General features: G+C 53.7%; 1 protein-coding gene across 1 annotated transcript; it reads left to right on the top strand.

Moving 5' to 3' along the window:
* The first annotated feature begins 16,186 nt into the window (after nucleotides 1–16,186).
* On the top strand, nucleotides 16,187–20,839 carry ETV3L (ETS variant transcription factor 3 like). Its single transcript, XM_053604215.1, has 5 exons — nucleotides 16,187–16,253; nucleotides 16,357–16,594; nucleotides 16,815–17,004; nucleotides 17,408–17,528; nucleotides 20,364–20,839. Exons 1-5 carry the CDS (start codon nucleotides 16,187–16,189, stop codon nucleotides 20,837–20,839), a joined length of 1,092 nt encoding a protein of 363 aa, XP_053460190.1.
* Nucleotides 20,840–24,330: the final 3,491 nt, after the last annotated feature.

Genomic DNA, 24,330 nt, shown 5'->3' on the forward strand with positions numbered 1-24,330 from the left:
CAGGCAGCTGAGTACCACACCTGCAGAGCTGACTGGGGGTGGGGAGGTGTCAGCCCAGCATACTAATCTGAAGTGCTGTAACCTTGGCAAGGACTCAGGACAGGGAACAAGTTCCCATGGGCAGGCCCAAGGCAGGGTCTCTGCTCCTGTCAAAAAGGTTCCTGGCTGCATGGTTGGCAGAGGAGGAAAGAGTCAAAGTCAAAGGCTTCCCAGAGCTCAGAGCTGCGGCAATCAGGCCTTGGCTGACCCAGGCCCACCTTGCTGTCTCCAAACCCTAGCTCCAGGATCTGGGTGTCTGGCGTAGACAGACAATGGAGAGAGAGCCAAAAACCCTGCAAATGCAGTCTGTGCAGTGGGAGGCACAGGCCCAGGGCCTAGCAGCAGCCAGCACTCCCCCTGTCTCTCTCCTGGCTGATCACTGTTGCACCCACCTTCAGCCAAAGCCTGGTCTGGAAGATGGTCCAGCCTTACAATCTAGGTCTCAGAGAGCCAAGGGCCAGTAAGGAAGGAACCCACTGTCCTCTCACCTGGAGTCCCACAGGGCCTCACCTGCTAAGGTGAAGCTGGGGGGCGGGAGGTGGACCAGGGGGAAAGACTGCTACAAGGTATCATTGGGACTGCCTTCTGTTTTTCCCCAGGATTCCTCCCAGAGCATGAGGAGGTAAGGGGGAGGGCAGTCATCGCCTGGTGACTGTCCTGGAACTTAAGTGTCCTCTTTGTATTAATTTTGCCCCCTCAATAAGTAACTGGAAGGGAGGGGAGGGGAAACTGAGGTAGGTGTCAATCTGTCTTTAGAATAAAATGGGTATAGGAAGTTTGTTTTTATACACCACTCATGGCCCAACTGGAAAAACCCCTTATTCACACGTGTGAAAACTTTGCCCCCTCCTAAACCAATGCCATGTTGGAAATAACAGTAAACATTTGTACATTACTGTCACCTCACTTGCACTAAGTTGCTTGATCCACACAATTACCTCCTGTGGAAAGTGTTATTATTATCCCCATTTTGCAGATCAAGAAAACAGGCCAACGAGGTTGAGTGAATCACCCAAGATCAACACAGCTAGTAAATAACTGGCCAGGACTCACCAGAGTCTCCAACTGCAAAGTTCACATCTCTTCTCAGACACCTCTCTGCCTCTCAGCAGTGACATGATGGCATGGGGGGACTGAGGCCCCTGATTTATCCAAGGGGAACCTGTGGAATTGTTTTTGGTTTGAGCTCCCCTGAGACCAGAGGAGCCCAGACCCAGAGAGGGGAAGTCACACAGACACTAGGTTGGTTGCAAAGCAAACATTTGCGGAGCAGCTGCCCAGATGCCAGCTGTGTGCTGGGAGGTACGAGAGGTCCCTGTTCACTAGGAGCACACAGCTTAGCAGGGCAAATGAACTGAAATGCAAGGCAGACTATGGCAAGGTGATAACAGTCATTCATTTATTCAACTATGGTTTCCAAAGTGCCTTGGAAACTGCAGCCTTGTCCTGCGATTACAAAGTCAAATCAGCAACACTCCTGATCAGCCAGCAGCATAAATCAGGGCTCTGATCCTGGTCCAGAGCTCCTTCCACATGCTACAGCCTTGCTTTTCATCCCCTAGCAACCTGGCACTTTTCTGGTGGCCAGAGAATTTCCAATACTGACTTGGGCCAGCAGGAACTCGGGTGTTCCCACAATGCAGGGGAAGTCCTCAGTCTCCCCCAGCCCCCTTCTGAAAAGCCACAGCCCCAAGATCCCCATCTAAACACATGCAATCCTCAAATGGACTAGCGCCCTTCACTGTCAGTCAACTTTAGGTCAGAGGTGCCAGGACCTCCTCCCAGCCCCCTGCCGAGGGCCCAGCTCAGCCAATGCCCAGCACACCAGCAATGAGCTTCATCAATGAGGGAGTAGGTTTTGTTACCAGCAGTAGAGGTGCAGTCAAGTCTGGCTGATGGGGGAGACTCGGTCCTTGCCAACCCAGTTCTTGTCCTGGCCCTGGGGGGCATGACCACCTCCCCATGTCTGCCCCCAGCTGGCTTGAGCTGTAGCCCCCAGAGTATGGGTGTTGCAGGGCCTGGTGAAGGGGAGGCCTCAACACAGAAGGGACATTGAGAGAGTGGGAAGAAGAGGAGGGATGTGAGTGGGGGAGTGGAATGGAGTGGAAGGCTGAGCACAGGTTGCGGGTTGGGGGGGGAGCAGGGGGTCCCTTCAGGCCCAGTGGACAGAGGTTAAGATGGACCTCAGACCTGAGGTGAAATCTGGGGAGGGGGGACTGGAACAAGTACAGGAGCGGGAGCCGGTGACAGGGGAGTGGGGCCTAGAGCAGGGAGCACCCCCAGCCTCCTGCCCGTGGTATTGATCTGCTAGATTACTCAATTTCACCCGTATTGATCAGGTAATTGCTTTATCTCGGTTCTCATTTGAGCTCTGCATTCTCGGGCTTGCCCACCTCTCCCCCCTTATTTCTTCCTGTCAGCCTGACACAGGACCCCTTAATGCAGAATATATATATAAAGTTTGCTCAGCCTGCCCTGGGCTGCTGTTTGGGGAAGGGGATGGGATGGAAGGAGGGGGAGACCAGCTTACCCTTGGAGCCCCTGAGTCCTCCTTTTCCCAGAAATCCCTCCTGACTCCAGACAGTGGAAATATCTGCCCATACCAGGTTCTTGGAGGTTTAGAAAAGAGCTGGGGAAATAAAATCCAGGTGCGACCCCAAACCCCAGAGGCCTAGAGCCTCAGCCTTAATCAACCAACCTCTTCTCACTACCTCCTACTCTGCTCCCCTAGCTCCTAGGCCAGGCTTTTGGCCATCTCTCCAGGCCACCCTCCCAACCTCAGCACCCGTCCTTCTTACTGCCCTGCCATTGTCCCCTGTGCCTCCAGCTGTGCGTGATCCTTCCACCCACCTTCCTCACATGCCCCCTTCCTGAGCCCTGCCTGGGCCCTGCCTGGGCCCTGGTGCTCAGGCCCAATGCTTGGACCCCAGTTGTAGGGCAGAGAACCAGGGAAGGGGCTCAGCCCTCTCCTGAGGGACCCCAGTCAAAGGAAGGAAATGTGGTTTCCTCAGGAAGCCCCCGTCTGAGAAGCAACAGCTCCCCAATCCCAGAAGCCCCGGGTCTAAGGGAAGACAAAAGACCCATGTGGGGATTAGGCAAGAAGGCTGCCCAAAGGACAAAGGGGAAACCTGAAGAGAGAGAGACCATGGTGGGGTCCTGGGCAGGACTCTGTTCTCTCACAGTCTTCCAGAGCTCGGCCCTGGGCCAGCTCACAGACCAGAGCCTAGGGCAGGCAGCAAGCAGATCCCAAAACCGTCATTTCCAAAGAGTACCCTCAGGGGCCAGGGTGACCATGCTCAGCCCAGGTGAGGGGTCTGAAGGATCAAGGAGAAATGCCCAGCTGGAACCATGTCCCTCCTGGCCCACACTCTGGGTTGCCAGCACCTTCGAATTCCCTGCCGAATGACAGAGCTTCATCCAGGAGCATGTGGCCTCTGCCCTAGGTGCATCTTCCCAAGAAGGGCTATGGGGCTGTTGTCCATTTGTACACTGCACAGACACCTGAAAAAATCAGGAGTGGGCAGGGTACAATGATTTTCAGCAAAATCTTTGGACCTCTGTTCTCAAAACTTCTACGAAGAGGCTGAGCACAGTGACTCATGCCTATAACCTCAGCACTCTGGGAGGCTGAGGCAGGATGATCCCTTGAGCTCAGGAGTTCCAGACCAGCCTGAGAAAAAGCAATATCCCTGTCTCTAAAAACAGCCAGGCATTGTGGGCAGAAGCTTATAGTCCTAGCTACTCGGGAGGCTGTAGCAGGAGGATCACTTGAGCCCAAGAGTTTAAGGTTGCTGTGAGCTATGGATGACACCATGGCAGTCTACCCAGGTGGACAGAGTGAAACTCTGTCTCAAAAACAAACAAGCAAAACAAAAACCAATTCTACAGAGAACTAAATTGATAAAACATGTAAAAGCCTTGAGTGACCTCAAAAGAAAGTTTAAATCTTCACAGCTGTGCCAATCCCTGACTCCTAAAAGGCTCCAAAGGATCCATGTCCAATAAATTTGAAAAACACTGCAGAGACAGAACAGTAGGGGACAGCAGAGGCTGGGGGCCCCTTCGTGGAGCCAGGTTGTGTCTTTCCAGACACTTCTGCAGGAATGAGGGTTGCTGGGTGGGCAGTGCTCACTTGTGAGGTCCAGTGCAGGAGACTGCAGGGAAGACAGGAGCAGGTAGGAGGAGAGGGATAGAGAACTAAAGGGACCCCCTTTCTCAGCCACCTCCTCAGAGGACAGCTGAGGTACTCAGGAGCACTGAGGCAAAGCTATAAATTTAGTTTAAAAACCTTTCCTGAGCAACTACTGTGAAACTAGGCACTGAGATGGGACTTAGGGAGTCCATGGTGAACAAAATGGCCAAGCCGCAGAGCCTCTTGGCATTTAGAAATTCCAGGAGATTGCCAACCAGCTCTCCCTCCCCAGCCTCCTGAGCTCCACCCCACCCATTCCCTTCACCAGGGACCACCCAGGCCCAATCTGTCCCCTTTGAGGGAGGGAGCCTGCCAAGCAGCAGTGGGGCGGTGGGGTCAAAGCCCGCCGTCCTCCTCACACTCTACACTAAGGGATTCCCATGTGTCTTTTTTTAGAGATAGAGTCTCACTCTGTCACCCAGGCTGTCATGGATGATAACTCACAGCAACCTCAAACTGTCAGGCTCAAGCAATCCTCCTGCCTCAGCCTCCCAAGTAGTTGGGACTACACTCACTGGCCCCCAAAACCAGCTAATTCTTTTGTGTGTAGAGACCAGATCTCAGCAAGTTGTTCAAGCTGGTCTCAAACTTCTGGCTTCAAGCAACTCTCTCCCCTCAGCCTCCCCAAAGTGCTGTGACTACAGGCATGAACCTCTGCACCCTGTTGGGAGACCTATCTCTGAGCCATGCTGCCACCCTCATCCAGTGAGGAAGCAGAGAGATCAGCATGGTGTGTATAGGAGGGTGGGAGCCCCCACAGGCACCCCTCCACCATCATCCCCTCAACACCCAGCATAGCTCTCCTCGGCGATTTTCCAGAGCCAGGGATGGCCCATCTCTCTTCCTCCCTGTGTTAATTTCCAGAGTCCTTCCTTCTGCATCCAAAGGAAGTGCCTCCTTTGATCTAACTGGCATTTCTCCTACTACTCACACAGACTTTTCCTTCTAGTTCCTCTGTTCAAATGCCTCCATCACCTCTTTCAAGTCTCCCATCCCACCTTTCTCCCATACTTCCTCCCCTGACACCTGCACTGCCATCGCTTTGGTCTCCTTGTATCCTGGCCTGGAAGTAGAGGGACCTGGGACCTACTGTCCCATTTTTCTGGGACTGTCCCAATTTTAGCACTGAAAGTCCTACATCTGAGGAACCTCTTGGTTCCAGGCCAAGTAAAACGGTTGAGCTGCCTCCCTCCTTACCTGGAAGGTGAGACACCAACAAAGTCCAGCTCAAGGACTGGGGTTTGGGGATCAGAACTGGGAGGTCAGCAGCATTTTCATACAGGTACAGGGAGACAAGCACAAGCACACCCACACACCACGACTAGACACCCGCAGAAGCATGAACCCACACACTCAGATTCACACACCCATGCTCCCAGAGATAGGTGTGTATGGACTCAGAAAGCCCCACACGGCACACCAGCAACACACATGGAAACACAAAACCTGACACAGACACCAATACGCAAATATACACGTAGCAGAGACAGACACCCACCGAGAAAGGCACACTCCTTTCACCATTCCTCAGTGAAAGACAGACATCTCCTAGCGGAGACAGACACACATGCAGACCCACATGGAGGCACACACAGAGAGATGTGCTCCTCCGCATTCAGGGCGCAAAGGCAGGAGCTTTCCCCTGTACCTGCAGGGTGAGCTGACCAACAAATTCCAGAGCCTTTCCCTGTGCTGCTGTGGTAATGCCCACGGGTCTGGGAGGTGGGCCCAGCTCCTCCTCACTCCCAGAGAGAAGGAAGCAGGTGGCCCAGGCACCAGCAGTGGACCCTGGGCCCCGTGCCTGGGCTCAGTGCCAGGGCTGGGGACAGTTCCGAGAGCAGCCTCTCCGGAGCTGGGTCAGAGGTGGGAAGCCCTCACTCCCACTACGGGGTCAGCCACGGGGACAGAGAAGTGTGAGCGAAATGGGTTTATTACTGGGAGTCTGTTGCCTCGATTGGTATCGATCCCCACATGTCACCTTCCATTGCCGCTAATGGGACATGAAGAGTCTCCACGACACCACAGCCACAGGCCACACACTCACAGGCTCCCTGCCGCACCCCCCCCCCCTCCAGCCCAGCTCTGGATACGGCATCCCAAGCCGCCTCAGCCCCACTCCTCTCGGCCTCTCTCTTCCCTCCACATCACCAGCTCCTGCTCTTCATCCTCTCCTTTCCCTTCGGCATCTCCTCAAGGCAGATTTCCTCCTCCTTCCCACATTCACCTGGCACCTCCGTTCTTGTTCTCCTTCTGGCCCCTTAGGGATTGTACCCCTGTATGCAGGAGTACCCCTTTTCCTCCCTCCCCCGAGCCCTCAGCTACCACCACTGTCTACTCCGACCCTGGTCCTTCTGCTGGGGGTGCATTGGGCCCCTTTGGGACACCAGGGAACAAGCAGATGGGAATGACCCCTCTCTCTCCAACAGCTGGCAAGGTATCCTTCAGTCACGGACAGACCCTGCTGGCTTCACCCTACTGGCTGCCATGACCCCAGGCCCAATTCCTGGCAGAAGAGCAAGAAGCGAGTGGAGAAGAGGTGAGCCTTGTTTCCTCAGGGAAGGGATGGGGCCATCTCCTCAATGGCACCCCCCATGCTGGGTGACCCCCTGAGAAGCCCTCCCCAAGGTCTGACCTCGTCCCTTACATTTTGGTCCTGTCCATTTTAGTGTCAGCTAGTTACAGAGGTACACTGGGCTGGGGAACACATTCAAGGTGGCGGGGTCTTGATGCAGAGTGGACAGGATCTGAATTTAGTCTCTGGTGCTGGCTACTCAAGTATGAAGAAAGCCACTAACTAGAACAGAAAAATTCTACTTAAGGGTCAAATAGTGTGAACCTTGGTTTAGCTCTTGTGTGAGGCACCTACCTGCCTGGTTTGTGCCAACAAGCCCTAGGGGCTGGGCAGGAGCTGAGGAGAGGCGGCTGTTCCTACCTCCTCCCTGGTCCTCCCTGGGCCCAGCTCTAAGCCCCCAGATGGGAAGGGACACCATCTGCCCCACTCCTGTCTTCTCCACTTGGCCCAGACCCATTATTGGGTCCCTGTGTCAGGGGAGTTTAGGGGCCCGGAAATGAGGCTGGGTATTCTGAAGTGGGTTTACAATGGGTTGAGTCTGCCTGTCGTGAGTCTGGGCAGCTGGACCGGCTAGAGTGTGGGGAGCCAGCTTGGGCATGAGTCTCTTGTGGTCTCTTCACTCAGTGATCATCCATACCCTGGGACATACCCTTACTTTGGCCAGACCCTTCAGATGGTGGGTCATTTGCTGATATTTGGGAGAAGGAACCAATGTCTGAGAAAAGGCCCAACCTCCAAGCCCTGTTAGGTCTCCAGGGGCAGTGCCAGGAGGGTGATTGGGACCCACAGGAGGCAGGTAGGGAGAATGACTTTTATTAGGTTTTCTGAAGAGCAAAGGAACTGGGTTGGGGCAGTGTACAGAGCAGCAGAGGAGAAGATGAAAACTTGACTGGGAGGTGGCTCCTCTGCTTCTCAGAAGGCCTCGAAGTTGGCAGTGGAGACTCCTCTCAGGGAGCTGGGACAATGGTAAGAAGTGGGACACACAGAGTCTTGAGCTTCCCTATCTGGAGGTCCCTCAGATGTCATCCCCAGGAGAGAGGGTGGAGGCAAGTGGTGGTCCATGTGACCACAGGGAGTCCAAGGCCTGGGCCTAACTAGATCCAAGTTCTCACACGGCAGCTGTGCTCCAGCCCCTCAGTTTATTGGACCTCCATGAAGAGTAGGGAAGGGCAGTTCTCAATGAAGTGAGTCCTCCTCCGACTTGGCATCTTCCTGCTCCCAGCTAAAATGATCCTGAAACTTTTAATGAATTGGGGGAGGGTGAAGGTGAGCAAGGGGCAGGACAAGCTCTCTAGATGAAAATACCAAAGACACCCAGAGAGACACCTAGGGTACCATGTCTTGGCTCTAATCTCCATCTTTCTTGCCATAGATCTCTCTCCTCTATGGAGATAAATCAACCTAGTCTTTGCTAATATGCCCCCTGCCCCTCATCCACCTCCCCGGAACAGTGTTCTATACTCTTCCTCCCTGTATGGCCCCTTTCCTCCAGGCCCTCATGGCCCAGAGCTCTGCCCTCCCTGCCTCCTTGCACCAGGACCCTCTCTCCCTGGCCCCCAGCTCCTGTCTCTTCCATCAATCAGCCTCTCTCTCACCTTTCCATCATGTTAGCTTCGGTTGATTTAACCAGAAAACAACCCCCAGAATTTAATTCCACGGCCTCCATTCCCATCTCGATCAGCTCAGGGTTGGGAGGGGCTGCGTGATGGGAAGGCGGGGGCGTACCTCAGAGTCAGGGAAAGAAAAAGAAAATCATATTGATTCCACCAATGACATCCATCAGTCTTCTCCTTCCCGCTAGCACTGGGGAGACTGGACATAGGCCCGACAGGCTTCAAGCTACTTAGCCTCCAGGATTTTCAAGACAGAAGCTCTGGTCTTTGGTATCCACCGTCCTCCAGTTTCTCCTGACAAACCTCCCCTGAGGTCAGTTACCTAAATCCTCTGTCCCCCCTCAGGACATTCTGGAATCTTACTCCTTATCTTATTTCTGCTACCTCTTTAGTAGGCTATCTGATGCTCCTGTAATCACTTTCTAATAGCGGGCTTATCCCTTAGTTGGAAGTTCTTCCTGCTGTCTAACTTCAAGTCATATTAATAAGGAAAAGAAAAAATCATTTTCTAGAACTCTAAGAGAAAAGAGACCCAATAAAGTGTTTTAAAATCCTTACAGAAAAGATTAGGTAAACTATTATATTATTTTTCTTGAGACTAAGAAGAAAATTTACAAAGTGCAAAGACTCAGACCCCTTTGTGAGCAGAGCAGGGTCCAGAGGCTCAGAAGAAAAACCAAGGAGTGTGGTGGTATCAAGGGTCGAAGATGTGAAGGAGAACTCTCCTCCAGGTCTGGACTCTGTCTCCACAGAAAGCTCCACGAAAGAGGGGCTGACACGGTGGAAGACTCCAGCAGGTAGGAGTCCCCTTTCCTGGAGTTAAAGAAAGGGTAGCCATCTCACTTCTCTCCCTGTGGGTCGGGTGTCTCAGCATCTGTCTGTTCCCGAGGCAAGTTTTGGCTGCAAAAGACCCAGTGAGAGACACTCCCTCCCACCCACCTGCCACAGAGATGGGGCAGAGTAGAGGGGGCACGGGCCTGTGGTGCTGCTGGCCCCCAAAGGGTTAATGCTATTGTTTGAAACCACATCAGCTCCCCTGGGAGCTTGGAGATCCCACTCTCATTTTAAGTAACCCTAAGCGTGTGATGCCAAGAGGTCTGGCAAGGAGTGCAACAGGAGGAGACAGTCAGAAGAGGTGGGGACCTGGCTGCTGCACGAGGTAAGGGACTCCGCAGCTAGTCTGCAGCTGGGGCTGGCCGGGAGGTACAGTCCCCTCTCTGCCCCCACCCCCACACAACTGTGGAGCCAGTCGTGGGGCAACAGGGAAGGAGTGAAGTAAGGAGACCCAGTCACGGGTCCACACTGAAGCCACCTGAGAGGTGGCCGGGGTCTTCTGTCCAAGTGTGGGGCACTCAGGCCAGAGAGGACCTTGGCACCTGCAAGAGGGCACAGTAAAGACTGAAGGTCCAGCGTGGCAGTAAGGGTACAGCTGGGGTCAGGTGTCAGCTGTCTGGGACAGACATATCTCTTGAGATTATTGGAACCCTGGGGGCTGAGTGAGGGCTACTGGCCCAGCCACCTCCCTGTGTGCGGTCTGTATACACGGGGGCACTTCGTCCCTGGAGTGCACTAATCCCCTCCCTGTGGCCAAGGCTAAAGTTCATGGGCCAGTGGCTCGGCACCTGTGGCTCAAGCGGCTAAGGCACCAGCCACATACACCTGAGCTGGTGGGTTCGAATCCAGCCCAGGCCCGCCAAACAACAATGATGGCTGCGACCAAAAAAATAGCCAGGCGTTGTGGCTGGTGCCTGTAATCCCAGCTACTTGGGAGGTGGAGGCAGGAGAATCGCTTGAGCCCAGGAGTTGGCGGTTGCTGTGAGCTATGATACCACAGCACTCTACCCAGGGTGACAGCTTGAGGCTCTGTCTCAAAAAAAAAAAAAAAATCATGGGCCAGGACCATCAGGATGGTTACCTTGGACAGGGGCAGGTAAGGGAGGGGTGAGCACCACAGCACAGAGTGGGCTCCCAGGCTGGGGAAAGCTAGGCTCATGCTCCTGCCTGAGCCTGGCCAGTGAGTTCAGGAGATTCTGCCCTGCCCAGCCACCTCCCTCCTTGCCTCAGACTCCCGGGCTCCTGCCCAAAGACCTAGAGCCAAGAAGCCTGAAGTATGAATACACGATCCCCTCTTATCACAGCAGTCCCTATGACAGCGAGGGCAGACGCAGGCTGGAGAGGCTGGCAAGGCAGAGAGAGGACGCTCTCGCAGTGGAGAGAAGCCCCACTGTCCTCCCTGGCCCTTCCTAATGAAGACAAGAGGAAAAGGGCCATGAAGACAGTGGTGCCACTGCCACTCCACCTCCAGGGGCCTCTCTGGACAAGGGCAGGGGACTCCAGTGGGCAGAAGGACCAGGGCACAGGAAGGGAGCCTTCCATTGGGCTTGGGGTTTAGTGGAAGTCAAAGGGTTCCTGTTACAATTGGGGGTGAGGTTGAGGGTGGGTTTGGACATGGTGATGAAGAGCTGGGGATTGAGTCAGAAGGTGCCAGAGGCCCCCAGCTGCTGAGAACCACCTCAGACGCCTGCTGCTGACGCCACTGCCCCCCACCCCCAGCATTTGTGATCCGGGCTACTCAACCCCAGGTCAGCCCTGCCAACTCACCCTGTGCTCTGCTGTTTCCTGGGAGCTTTCACTTCCTCTCCCTCTGGCCTGGCTCCTCAGTCACCTCAGCGCCTGCTGGAGGGGAATTCTCATCCCTGAGTGGGGTACAAAGGGGAGGGCCGGGGGCTGTCCAAGCAGGGTTCTCCCCGGGCACAGCTGATGGGAATGAGATGAAAGGAACTGGCAGTGAGGTTGCCACTGGGGGATCTGAGGAGGAAGTAGGGGAGTGGGGAGGTGGGGGCTGGGAGCGCAGTGCTCAGTTTCCCCGCTGAGGCATAGGTGAGGATGGGGGCAGAGCAGAAAGACATGGAGAGGCCAGAAAGCAGAAAGTGACAGCCAGAGACAGCAAAACAGGAGACCAGTTTGAGAAAGAAGGGGTGAGGCAGACAACACTCTAGAGGAGGCCAACGGTGTTCAGGGACATAGGACAGGTGGAGTTGGTGACAGCAACAAGATCCGCAGACACAAGAAATGAAGCAAGAAATAGAGAACAAGAGAAAGGGACAGACAGAACAGAGGACAAGGGGAGGAGAGAGAGAGTGGGAAAGCACGGGCAAAATGAAGGGCCAGGAAGTAAGACCAGAGAAGGTAGGAGGAGAAATTGGGGGAGGGAGGACTCCAGCGGGAGGGAAGAGAAGGGAACAGTAATAAAGGAGCAAATGAGGTGAAGAAAGATGACACTGTCAACAGAGTAAAGGGCCTGACCGAGGGGGGACTGTCCCCCACCCTGGGTCTGTCCCCAGCTATGGTCCCTGAGGCCATGACTGTTGCCCTGACCTTCAGCTGTCTATCTGGACAGGTCCGGCGTGGTAGAGGGGAGCCTGGGTTTGGATTTCTGCTCCGCGGAGTTACACAAACCTTTTAACTCCCATGGTCCCCAGGGACTGAAGAGACAAGAGTGAAGGCCAGGCGGGGGCGGGGGTTGGGGGGGCGGGGAATGGCGTGGGCAGGGATCTAAGATGAGTGAGGGGACGCAGTGGGGGCAGAGAAAGAGGAGAGGGGGCTCAGAGTGGGGAGGGAGGAGGAGCAGGACTGCCACTGTGTGTCATACAAGGAAGAGCTGAGGGCAAGGAGGGAGCCGGGTTCAGGAGGCCGACTCCCAACACCCAGCACTGAGAGGGGTCCGTTGTGCCCCAGGCAGCAAGAGACAAAATACCCTTGGGATCTCTGCCAGGTCCCCCAATCAGGGGAGAAGTAAATTGCAGGAAGGAGAGGTCAAGGAGGGGCACCACCCCAAGGTGCATCCTCTCTCTGCCTCACCAGCCTCTCCAGTCTGCCACGCTTCCCAAGGAAAGGTGCCTTGGCCCTTCCCGCCCCCTCTCCCATTGCTCCCCACCTACACAGCTCTAAGTAATAGCCTCAGGGAGGTCTCAGGACTGACCACTCTCCACTTGGGACTAAGACAAGAGGAGAGGCAGTGGCTTCTAATCAGATTGAGGATTCAGCTGAGGGCAGGGGATTGCACGTTTTGTCTGAGGCTAACAAGCATCAAATATCCCCTGCAGACTACCAGCGCCCTGTCTCCAAGGGGCTTCTCTCCCGCTGTCACACACCAGATCCCGCAGGGTCTCCGCTCTAAACTGTTCAATCCTGGGCTGTATTCTGAGCTCACCTGAGTCCAGGGCTCCTGATTTCTGCACTGCTGCTTCTCTGCCTCATTCCCTCCTTCTCACTGACTCCCACGGCTTCTTTCGGCCGCCTTTGGGTTTGTAAACAGTCCCATTTCCCACTGCATCAGTCACGCAGTCACTGAGAAGACTGGGTTCTAACCAGTCACCCAATTACACCGTCAGTGCCCTTCTGTCTCTGAAGGCCCCAACAACAAAGTGACTTTTTAAAAAATTATTATTTTTTTATATTACATCATAGCTGTGTACATTAATGCGATCGTGGGTTACAATGTGCTAGTTTTCTATACAATTTGAAATATTTTCATCGAACTGGTTAACATAGCCTTCACAGCATTTTCTTAGTTATTGTATTAAGACATTTGTATCCTACATTTAGTAAATTTCACATGTACCCTTGTAAGATGCACTGTAGAAAGTATCTCAAGAATGGAAGAAAAAATATCCAATGTACTCAGCCCTACTATGAAATTATGGCCCAAAAATATGGGGAAAGGGGATAGGGAGGGGAGGGGAGAGGATCGGTGAAGGGAGGGTAATTGGTGGGGCCACAACAAAGTGACTTTTGATGCAAGTTTCTACTTTGCATACATGCAGCATCCATTTCGAATTCTCCACCATTTTTTTATATGTTATGTGTGTGCCTGTCTCTCATCCTTTCTGCTTTGGTCTCTGCCCATTTGGCTTGCTGTCCTCTGGCTTCCTGGGGTCTCTGCTGATAATTTTTCCAGCAAAGGGTCCACATTGTGAGTTTAGACAGGAGTGACTCCTCATGGCCCAGAATGGCCTGCCAGCCTCACCTCCCTGCTCCAAAGTTCCATCCTCAACTTTCCTGCCCTGGAGGAAAGACAGAGCCTGGAGTCAGACAGACCTGTTCCCATCCGGCTCTACCACTTGGCCAGGGCCTTATGCAAGTCTCTTAATCTTTATCAGCCTCAATTTCCTCAGCTTACAAAACAGAGATAATACCCATCTTGAAGGGTACGGAGATAATACCCATCTTGCAGGGGTATTGTGAAGAGTCAGTGAAGCAACATATGAAAAACAAAATGTCAAGCCCAATCCTAGGTAGACGATAGGGGTCCAATTCATATTAATTAAAATTTTTTAAAGGTGAGACCTGCTGTGGACATTTCCTTTGGCTCCAAGCCCTAGCTTAAGGCTTCTTCCCCATCGTTATCATATTATCTACATTGTTTGTATTAAATAATGACCTAAAACCTACAGTGTTGTAATAAACACTTATATTGACCAAAGGGATTAATTGTATTATGAATAATCAGAACAATGGCAGTGATGACACTAATAATTGCTTACTGCTATAACCCTTCAAGAAACACAAAGCGCTTAAGAGAAGCCACACTGATCATTTGAGATTGGGTTATGATCCTTTCTGATCTGTGATTCTCAATACTCTGGCTTCCTCAGTGTGGAGCAGGGTACTGAGTGTCTGGGGAGTGCTGGGTCTAATCACTCCCTTCTTGCCACATCCTAAAATGACCCTGAGGGCTCAGATCCTCCAGAAAAAAAACCCATCAGATCCAACAGGCATGGGAATCTTCTCAGCTGCCTCCTTGGAATCTCTCACCTCTGCACATCCCTCCCCCATTTCCAGCCCATTTTTCCTAAAGTGAGGCAAGAGAGATCCTGATGAGATTGAGGTTGATCAAGGAGGAAGCCCCAATGGGCAGGGCAGGAAAGGAGGCTGGCAGAGGAATTGGGGGCATCTGCTGTCGGGGAGAAAGGAGAGAAGAGAGAGGGCTCCACAACGCCAGCTGGCTGTTCAGAGACAGAGGGACGAGTGGGGTGACGCATTCATGCAGACTTCAAGGGGGCAAGGATGGACTTCCTGCCCTGCTCACCTCAATTTCCAGAGACACTCTCAGCTCAGGCCCAACCTCCATAAGCTCCTGCCCCAACTGCTTTTCACTTTGTCGGCTGACCTTCCTGGCACTGAGCGTTCACTGGGAAAGAGACAGCAGGGACAACATGACCTTTCGGTGCCAGAGTGGGGAGTCAGGAGGGTCTTACAACCTGAAGTGACCGGAATTGTTTGACTTTCTAACACCCACAGTCTCCCTTTGCTGTATCGCATGGGTTCTTTCACCCCAAGTGTGGTCCATAGACCAGGGCATCAGCCTCACCTAGGAGCTGGTCAGAAGTGCAGGGGCTCACCCAGGCCTGCTGAATAAGAACCTGCTTTGTAGAGAGACCCTCAGCTGTTCAGAGTTTAGGAGCACTGCACAGATGATATTTCCAAGTCTTCAGGCAGCTCAGTATATGAAACAGCGCCACGCGTTGTTCATCCGTGTGTGGCGGCTAACTCACGGTGTGTCTTTGAACAAGTCACTTTCCCTCTCTCAGCCTCCTCTGGAAAGTAAGGCAGCAGCAACTGCAGACAAACCCTCGCATGCCCTCCAGACTGGTAAGTTCTAGCTGAGAGCAATGCTGTCCCATACCCACTTCATCAGAAATAGAAACTCAAGTCAGACCACAGAGCCCTGTCTGTAAGGAGTCCAAGCACCGGGGATCCTCCCCGTGCCCTGCCCCTGGCAGTCTCTCCATCCCTCCTCTGTTCTTTTGCATATCATTCCATCTTCCATCCCTGACAGCAAGACTCAGCCATTTGCTCCATCCTCTGTTCCATCTGAAAGCTTTGGGGAAGCGACATTTTCTCCCCTTCCTTTATCTACATCACACAAATCTCACCAGGGCTCATTCCACAATTCTCCAGCTCTCTCCAACTGAGAACAAGCAAGATTCCCTTTTTCTTGCCCATGGTTCATTAATTCAACAAATATTTGCAGAGCACCTCTGAGTATAGGGCCTGTGCAAGGATGGACTCCCAGGAGCCAGCAGGGAGCAAGACAGCCAGGGTCCTGACCTTGGAGCTGACACTCTGAGGGGGAGGACAGGTGTTAAGAATGACACCATTGATAAGTCCATTCATTTATTCTACCGGCTGTCATTCACTGAACACCTACTACTATCACTGTGTGCCAGGCACTTGGGACTCATTGGTTTAAAAAAAAGCACACAAATATTCTCTCACCTGTAAAATTGTCCAAGGTGCTGTAAGGGCACAGGTGTGTGTGTGTGCTTCCTTCCCACTTCAGGTTTAGAAAGAGCCTGTGGGGGAAAAAAATAGAAAGGGCCCATGATTAATCACATTTTCTTTTGTCTTCTCTGGGGGAAAACTACAATCCTATAAGCCCTAAGAAGAGATCTCATTCTCTAAGTCCCTCAGCGGGGGGAGGATATAGGACCCTCTGCATTCCTAGCCCTCTATGAAAGTGATTCAGCCCCAAGCCCCGAGTCCCACTCAGCCCTGGAGGTCCCCGGAGGAGGCTGGGCCCTGCCTTGGGTATAGAGAGCTTCCTGCCTCAGACAGCTTTCCTCTGCTTGCCTGGCAACGTCTTGTCTCTTCCCTCCTCTCCTTCTTCCTTCCCCTCTATGCCTTCTCCTCTGCCTCGTCCTTTCCCTTCCTCTTCAGTGGTGGCCACTTCCCCAGGGCCTTGACAGCCCTCACCTGAAGCAGATTATGCGCTGTGGCTGCCTGGCTGAGGGCGGCCCTGCCACCTCCGGCAACGGCAACTACTGGATCTCAGGTGAGCCTGTTGGGCAGGTCTCCCCCATGTTCCCATGCTGTGCCGTGGCCTTGCAGGGCCTCTAGAGCAGCAGGTGATCTTCACACACCCCTCTCCATCCCAGGCCTGGCCTTTCCTGACTGGGCCTACAAGGCCGAGTCGGCCCCGGGTTCCCGGCAGATCCAGCTGTGGCACTTCATCCTGGAGCTGCTACAAAAGGAGGAGTTCCGCCATGTCATCGCCTGGCAGCAGGGAGAATACGGGGAGTTTGTCATCAAGGATCCAGATGAGGTGGCCCGCCTCTGGGGCCGCAGGAAATGCAAGCCACAAATGAATTATGACAAGCTGAGCCGGGCCCTCAGGTGAGAGGAGGTGGCCAACATGACCAGAGAGGGTAGGGTGCTTCTGGCACCCCTGTCTGAGTCCCATCCTGCTGAGGCCTAGAAATGTCTTTGAACGTTGTAAGCTATCCAGTGGTTCTCCGGAGCTGCTCGGCTTAGCCTTGCTGAGGAGGGGGTATGACTCTGAATCCACTGCCCACCCCCTGGGCCAACACCCTGTTCCCATCCCTGGGCCCCCCAGATATTACTACAACAAGAGGATCCTGCACAAGACCAAAGGCAAAAGATTCACGTACAAGTTCAACTTCAGCAAGCTCATCGTAGTCAACTACCCTCTGTGGGAAGTGAGGGTGCCGCCATCCCCCCACCTACTGCTGGGGGCCCCTGCCCTGTGTCGGCCAGCCCTGGTGCCCATAGGTATGCAGAGCGAGGTAGGTAGAAAGGGGGCCTGTCCCACGGGTCCACAGACCCTGCCCCTGTGCCTAAGAGGCTGCCCACCTTGGAGGCCCATCAGGTCATCTCCCCTGCTCCTCTTCCCTGAGTGACTTAGGGGAAGGGGTATTTAACAGTCCATATAGAAAAGTGCCTGCCTGTGAGATGGGTGACTCCTGTGCTGGGCATCCCTGTGTGGATGGTGGATTAGAAGGAAGGAGGCAGGGTCTCAGTGGAGGGCACAGGGCACCTGAGACTGGCAGCACATGGAAGTGGCTATTCAACAATCAGTATAAGAGTATGTCATTGTTTCAGCCACCAGGTGACAGTACCAGTGTGCACTGGAGAAGTATAAGCCAGGGCAAGTCCCTCCCCCTCCCACCCCTGCTTCTCACCCCTCAGCTGCTGCACAGTGTGCTGTTCGCTCATCAGGCTACGATGGAGCAGTTAGCTGGACAGTGGGCCCCCCGAGGATCCCCAGAGGCATCTGGAGACAAGAAGGGGAACAGCAGCAGCACCCACCGTGAGTGTGCAGGGCTGCGGAGGGCGGGAAGCTCCTCCCTTACACGGCAGGTGGGGTGCAACAAGGGAGAATGTCCAAGTCATTCATTCATTCAGCCACATTCATTGAACACCAGCTGTCTACCAGATGTGGGGTTCAGAGAAGGAGGATGGCCCTTAATGGTGCTCAGAGCCTGTGGGGTTACTGCCAGTGACCATGCTGAGATTCAGGAGAGCACACGGTGCCCTGGGGCTTCCCAGAGGATGTGACATCTGAGCAGGTAAAGGAGGCAGAGAAAGATGCCCAAGCAGAGGGAATCGTGCTCTAAAGCAAAGGGCCGTGAGTAAGCACAGACAATCTGGAGACTGCTGGTGGCTGGCTAGGGTCAGAGTAAGTTGTGTGAGGGGCCTGGGAACAAGCACAAAGGGTGAGAAATGGGGCTAGCCATTCTGGAAGGCCTCGTAAGCCGTGTGAAGGGGCTTGGATTTTATCCTGTGGGCATGGAGGCAAGGAGTGTGTTCAGATTTTCATTTTATGAAGATTACTCGGGTTGTGTGTGGAGTTTGGGTTGGATAAGGCATGAGACAGAGTTGGGAGGCTTCTAAAGATAATCCAGGCAGAAGATGATGGGGCTGGAACCAGCACAAGGGCCATGGGGTGAAGAAGAAGTCTCAGCTGGAAAGAGGCTGGGAAGATGCACCTCGCCAGGTCTTTTGTTCCTTCATCAGATGGTTAACGACCCCTTCTCAGTGTGCCAGGCACTGTCCCAGAGGCAGAAGGGTCAATGTGAGCAAGACAGCCTTGACAGGACTTGTAGGCAGGAGGCGTGCAGGCTTTCAGCGAGCGACAGGTGATTATGACCGCACTGAAGGCTACAGAGAGGGTGCGGGGGCCTTCAGGGAAGACTTTCTTGACAAAATGACATTTGAGCTGAGACCCTAAGCGTACATCGATGTCTGCTTAGCTCAGAGGGAGAGGGAGAGCAAGCCGAGTGAACAGTATGAGCAAAGGCCCTGGGGCAGGAGAGAGGGACTGGAGAAGGCTGGTGTGGAGTATGTGGCAATCTGGTGGAGGAAAGGGTGGAAATGGAGGCAGATGTCTCACAGAGGCTGGAATCTGGGGAGAGACATAAGATTTTCTGGGATGATCACAGAGACCCAAGAACCACCCTCCACTGCAGGCAAGTTCCTGGAATAAGAACTCATGGCCTTCACCCCACATCTGGGGCAGCGAAGGTCCCAGACTCTGCACCCCAGCGAGTCTGGCCCAGGCCATGGGTGTGGGACAGCCCAGGCCTGCTGGGACTGGCTGGACCACTGCCTGGAGCTAGACAGTACCTGAAGAGAGTCTCTGTTCCTCTACAGGCCCCCCACCCCACCTCCTCCCAGCCCTGGGAGTGCCCTGGGCACAGAGCTTCTCTCTTTGGGAAACTCTGAGGGGGAAGAAAAGGTGTCCCTCCCTCAGCTTGGAGTGGCTATTTTGCAGCTTTCTGTCTCCGTTGGCACACATGCACACCCTGCCTGTGCCTGGGCCCCAAGGGATGCTGACCAAGTTCAGGTCACCAGCAGGCTAGCAGCAGCCATATGCCCCGCTCTTGGGTTGGGATTCAAAAGAGTGTGCCAGCCCCCACCTCCATCCCACGCTGGGCATTTGGTGCCAAGGAAGGAAGCTGCTTCCAGCGAGCTGGGACAGGAAGCTGCAGGGCAGAGCCATGGAGGGGGGCAGGGAAAGGGGGTGCTCTTAGAACTATCTCCCACATCCCTACTGGGGTGCAAGGGGGATAGTCTCACCCTAGGGAGGCCCCAGGGACACAAGTTTCCAATGAAACAGCAGTCTCCATCCCATCTAAGGGCCCAAGGTAAAGTACAGTGACCCGGAGAGAGGACACTCTGGCAGAGTCTCCAACCTGCCCCTCCATGCGGGGAGGGGTGATCATTGTAACCTTCTCTCTCTTCAGAGAGAGAGAGAGACTTCAGAAATGCTGTCCCTGTGAAAGACACCAGATGTGCTAAGCAACAGCTCATCCATCGCCCAGTTTTCATTTGCTATAGCTCCCCCGGTGTGGTCACTGTGCTGACACTGGCTCTCTTCATTAAATGATGTGGTCTTGCTGAGAAAAACGTGCAGCTGCACTTAGGCTTTTGGAAATACAGAAAGTGTGTGAATCATCTCCAAGGACCTCAGGCTGGGGGCCCTACTGCAGGGGAGAGGGAAAGTCTGGAAGGAGTGGGAGCAGGGAGGCCTTCCTGGAGGAAGAGAGTTGTGGGCAGAGTCAGAGAAGAGGGCGGGGTTCCTACCTCCACCTGGGCCTCCAGGTCATGAGCTCTGGAGTCCCCTCTCACCCACCACCCACCTATCTACGCTAGGGGAGGGATTCCATGGATGAAGAAACAGGCCTCCAAGTATAAAAGACAAGCCCAAGGCCCAGCTAGAACGACAGGCCTTTACTGCAGGGGCCGAGAGTGAAGAACAGATCGTTGAGTTGTGGCAAACAGTATCCTCCTTTTGTCTATGTACTGCATTTTGTTGAGCACCTACTATGTGCCAGGCTCAGGGGCAGAATAAAACAGAAGCAGCTCCTGCCCCACAGGCTGTTACATAAATAAGCACACCAATGACAACACGATCCTCACTGAACTGCGGGCCCTGAATGGGGGTCAGGGCATGAGGGGGACAGGCTGTGGAGTCTTGGGGGGTTTCCCCAAAGAAAGGATATTTATGATGAGAACTGAAGAAAGGCACAAAAGAAGGGCAGTACACGGACAGGGGAGAGACCTTCACATAAGAGGCAGGAGGAGCAGGGCCTCTCAGAGCTCAGGGACACCAGTGACCCTTCCTCTCTTTCTCTTCCTCTAGGACTTCGCTCTGCCTCAGGCCCTTGCCGGCTGGGCTTTTGCTGCCATTTGGGGAGCGTCCAAGGCGAGCTGCCCAGTTTTGCCTCCCTTGCCCCTCCCCTCCTGCCCACTTTCCCCTCTGACTGGACCTGCCTTTCGGGACCCTTCTTGCCCCCTCTGGCCTCAGAGCAGCAGCTGCCAGGGGCGAAACCAGACATACTGCTCTCAGGCCCCGGCTGCCCTCCGGGGGCCTGGTATTTTCCAGGGCTTCCCCTGCTGGCCGGGCTGGGGCAGGGTGCTGATAACAGACTTCAGCACCTGTTCTCCAGGCCTGAGGGGCTAGAGGTAAAGCCTGGCCCCATGATGGGGGAGCAGGAGGCCCTGGATCCCAGGAAGCACTTCTCCTCAGAGACCCGTAGTCTCAAAACTTGGGAGGAGAGCCCCGTGTCCCCCAGTCTGAAGAACTTCAAAGCAGCATGGCCCTTGGACCCTCCTTAACTGGAGAGGAAGATGTGAAGTGGGGGGGTCCTCCAAACCCCACCCTCTTCATGCCTCTGCCCTCTCGTTTGCATCTGCTAGACCAAACGACACTGCAGAGTGCTTGAGGGTGGGGCTGGGCCACAGGAGGGACAGCACAAATGTGGCTGAGGAGACTGAGCCAGTGCCTCCCCTCCCACCAAACTGCCAATCGGGCTAAGGAGATACTCAATCTCTGCTTTTCTTGAGGAAGATGAGAACAAGGCTCCATCATTTGACATGCCCCATGCCTGCTCACATGAGGGGAAACTAAGGGTTGAGGCCGGGGAGGGGCTGGGGCGGTTTTGTCCCTCAGGTGATTCCTTCTCCCCTCCCTCACCCTGGCTAAGGTCTCCAGTCCCCTTCCCAGCACTCCATCCACTTCTCTTCCATCCCTCTGATCTCTGAGCCCTGGAAACCCTCATCTCCTGGAGGTCCTTCCTTCTGTCTGTATTTCCCCAAGACCCAGGAAGATGGGGTAGGGAGGCCTGGGCCTCCTTAGCTCTGTAATACTCTAAAACCATGAATAAAACACCCTTACAAATTGCCCCAACCTCCTTCCTGGTTCCCCTGTGTTCTGATCAGTGTGACAGGAAGAAGGTGGGGTGGGAGGACTTTGGGGAGGACCTAAGGCCTACAGTGGAGTCGGACATCAACCAGCCTGTCTCCTCCTCCTGCCACCGTCTCCTCTCCAGAGAAAGAAGCTGAAGGAAGCAGGGGCAGGAGGGGCTCCCTGGACGGTACATAAAGCCAAACTCAAGTCAGGATCTTCAGAGTAGAACAGAGGCTTTAAAGAATGACCCTCAGATCCCTACAGAGGATCTCGGACTACAGAGGACCTCAGATCCCTATAGAGGACCTCTGTGGTGAGGACAGAGGATGGAGGGGATTGGCAGAGCAGACCTGAGGCATCAGGTGGCTGGGCACTGGACAGCATGGGAGAGAGAGGGTCTTTGCTCAACCAGGACATGCCAACTGAGAGGGACAGTCCAGGAGCCATGGCAATTGATCCACAGTGCTCTCCTATCTCTAGGTCCAATTCAACAGTCAGAATTTGCCTCCCCTTCCTTTCTGTGACACAGACCATGAACTAAGGAAGCACAGAGGGCCCCTTTGCCCATTGTTTGTCCCTGGCCCTCAATCCAAGGGGTAGATGTGCATCCCCCTCTCTGGGACTCCCAGGCATTTGCTTTCTGCAGCCTCCCAGTCCTTCCCCACAGCATAATGGCAATGGGAAAGGAGACCTGGGGTGGGCAAGTGGGGATGTCACTCCCCCAGAGAGGGTGAGATGGGCAAGGAACCCAGGCCCCGGGTCTCCCAGCTGGATCTAGGCCAGGACAAAGAGTCTGTGAGAGTTCTTCATCTTCGTCTGCCTCCCTCAACCCAGAGCCGAAAAAGGGGACCACAGAGTCTCTCTCCCAGGAGTTCTCAGGGCTACATGAAAGCCACTTCTCACCTGCCCCCAAAGCCACAGGCCCATCCCTGTGCAGCAAGGACGAAGTCCCAGGAGCTTTTCCCATCATTCTGCCCAGCTCTGGGACACAAAGAACTAGTGTCCTCTGCCCCAGCACAGGAACTAGACAGTGTTGTCATGGGGCCTAGGCCCTGCTCAGAGACACCAGCCCCAGGGACAGGGTTTTTCTCCATAATGGGAACCCTCATGGGCCCTCTGCCTGACCCTACCTCCTCTTCAGTGGTTTGTGGTGGCTGTAACCTCACATTTCAAGCAATGGGAAATGCTTTGAGGTCATCATTCTAAAATTTTTCTTTGGAATAGGTGAACCCTGACTAAAAGTTCCACCACAGAGGACTTAGACTTCCAGGTAGTATGTCCTGCATTTTATTTATGTATTTATTTATGTACTTATTTTTATTTATTTCTTTTTTTTTGTTTTGTGGGTTTTGGCCGGGGCTGGGTTTGAACCTGCCACCTTCGGCATATGGGACCAGCGCGGTACCACTTTGAGCCACAGGCGCCGCCCTTATTTATTTCTTTTTTTAAGACAGAGTCTCACTTTGTCACCCTCGGTAGAGTGCTGTGGCGTCACAGCTCACAGCAACCTCAAACTCTTGGGCTCAAGCAATTCTCTTGCCTCAGCCTCCCGAGTAGCTGGAACTATAGGTGCCCACCACGATACCTGGCTGTTTTTATTTTTAGAGACGGGGTCTCACTCTTGCTCAGGCTCGTCTTGAACCTGTGAGCTCAGGCTATCCACTCGCCTCAGTCTCTCAGAGTGCTGGGACTACAGGCCCGTCCTGCATTTTAGACGATAGATTCAAGTAAAGCTGACTTTCTCCACCTTGGCTCTACTGATGTCTTTGCCTGCAGTTCTTTGCTACAGGGGCTGTCCTGTGCATTTGGGATGTTTAGCAGTATCTGGTCCTCTACCCAGTAGGCAACAGTAGCACCCTCTCCAGTAGTGACTGGGACAACCAAAAATGTCTCCAGACATTGTTAAATGTCCTCTGGGGAGAGAGAGGAAGTCGTCCCTAATGGAGAACCACTAAAGAAGAAAGTGGCTTCAGTAAATCCAGATGTGGTAGAGATAGCAACCAGGCCCCACGGCAGAGAGCTGCAGGCCTCCGCATTGCCAGAGTGCCCTCTGCTGGCCAGAGGCAGGACCAGCAGTCAGGAAAGCTCAGCGCCCTTGACCTGGCTGGGTGAGCAGGGCGTCCCCAGGGCTCCTTGACGATAAGGGGTGATGGGCAAGTTGGAATCCACGAAGAGGACGAGAGTCACAGGGTGAAAACATCTTATGAGAACCCTTTCATTTCAAGCTCCCTTAGCAAATCATGGACTAGTCACCAAAGAATCAACAGGTCTAATGTGACAACAGAATCTGCAGGCTGTCGTTTCAGATGCAGCCATCAAACCTGGGCATCACACCCTCTGGTCATCTGTGACTGTCAGCTCCACCTGGGAGTAGCATGGTGTGAATGTTCAGACTTCTTTGGGAGCATCAGGGATCAGGACAAGGAAGGCCAAGTCTGCTCCCAACCGCCCTGTTCCTGGGAAGTCAGCTCTATCACACTGCAGACACTAAAAGACAGGTTCATGGGCCTCAGGGATGGTACAGTGAGTCTAACTCCCCAGCCTCATGAGTCTCACACTGTTAGGATCCAGGAGGGACCTCTAAGATCATCATATTCAACCCAGCTAACTTCATAGGCCCAGAAAGAGGAAGGTGACTTATTCAAAATCATCTGTATAGAAGAGCCAAATTTAGAATAAAATTTCCTAGTATCAGTTAATGCTCTTTGTATCCCACTATAATCACTTGACTAAAGTCTAAAATTCCTCAGAAACAAGAATATATTCTACTTTGAGAGAAAAATGTAAGTTATTCCTGTATGGTTTTTAATATGACCATAGCAGTGAGCGTTTTCCTTTTTGTTTCCTTGTATGTTTTGGCATTTGATTGCATATTGTCTGGTTTTGTCCTCGAATTGTCCCATGTGCATTAATATTGTGT

This window comes from Nycticebus coucang, chromosome 10, assembly GCF_027406575.1.
Source record: "Nycticebus coucang isolate mNycCou1 chromosome 10, mNycCou1.pri, whole genome shotgun sequence".
NCBI classification, from domain to species: Eukaryota; Metazoa; Chordata; class Mammalia; order Primates; family Lorisidae; genus Nycticebus; species Nycticebus coucang.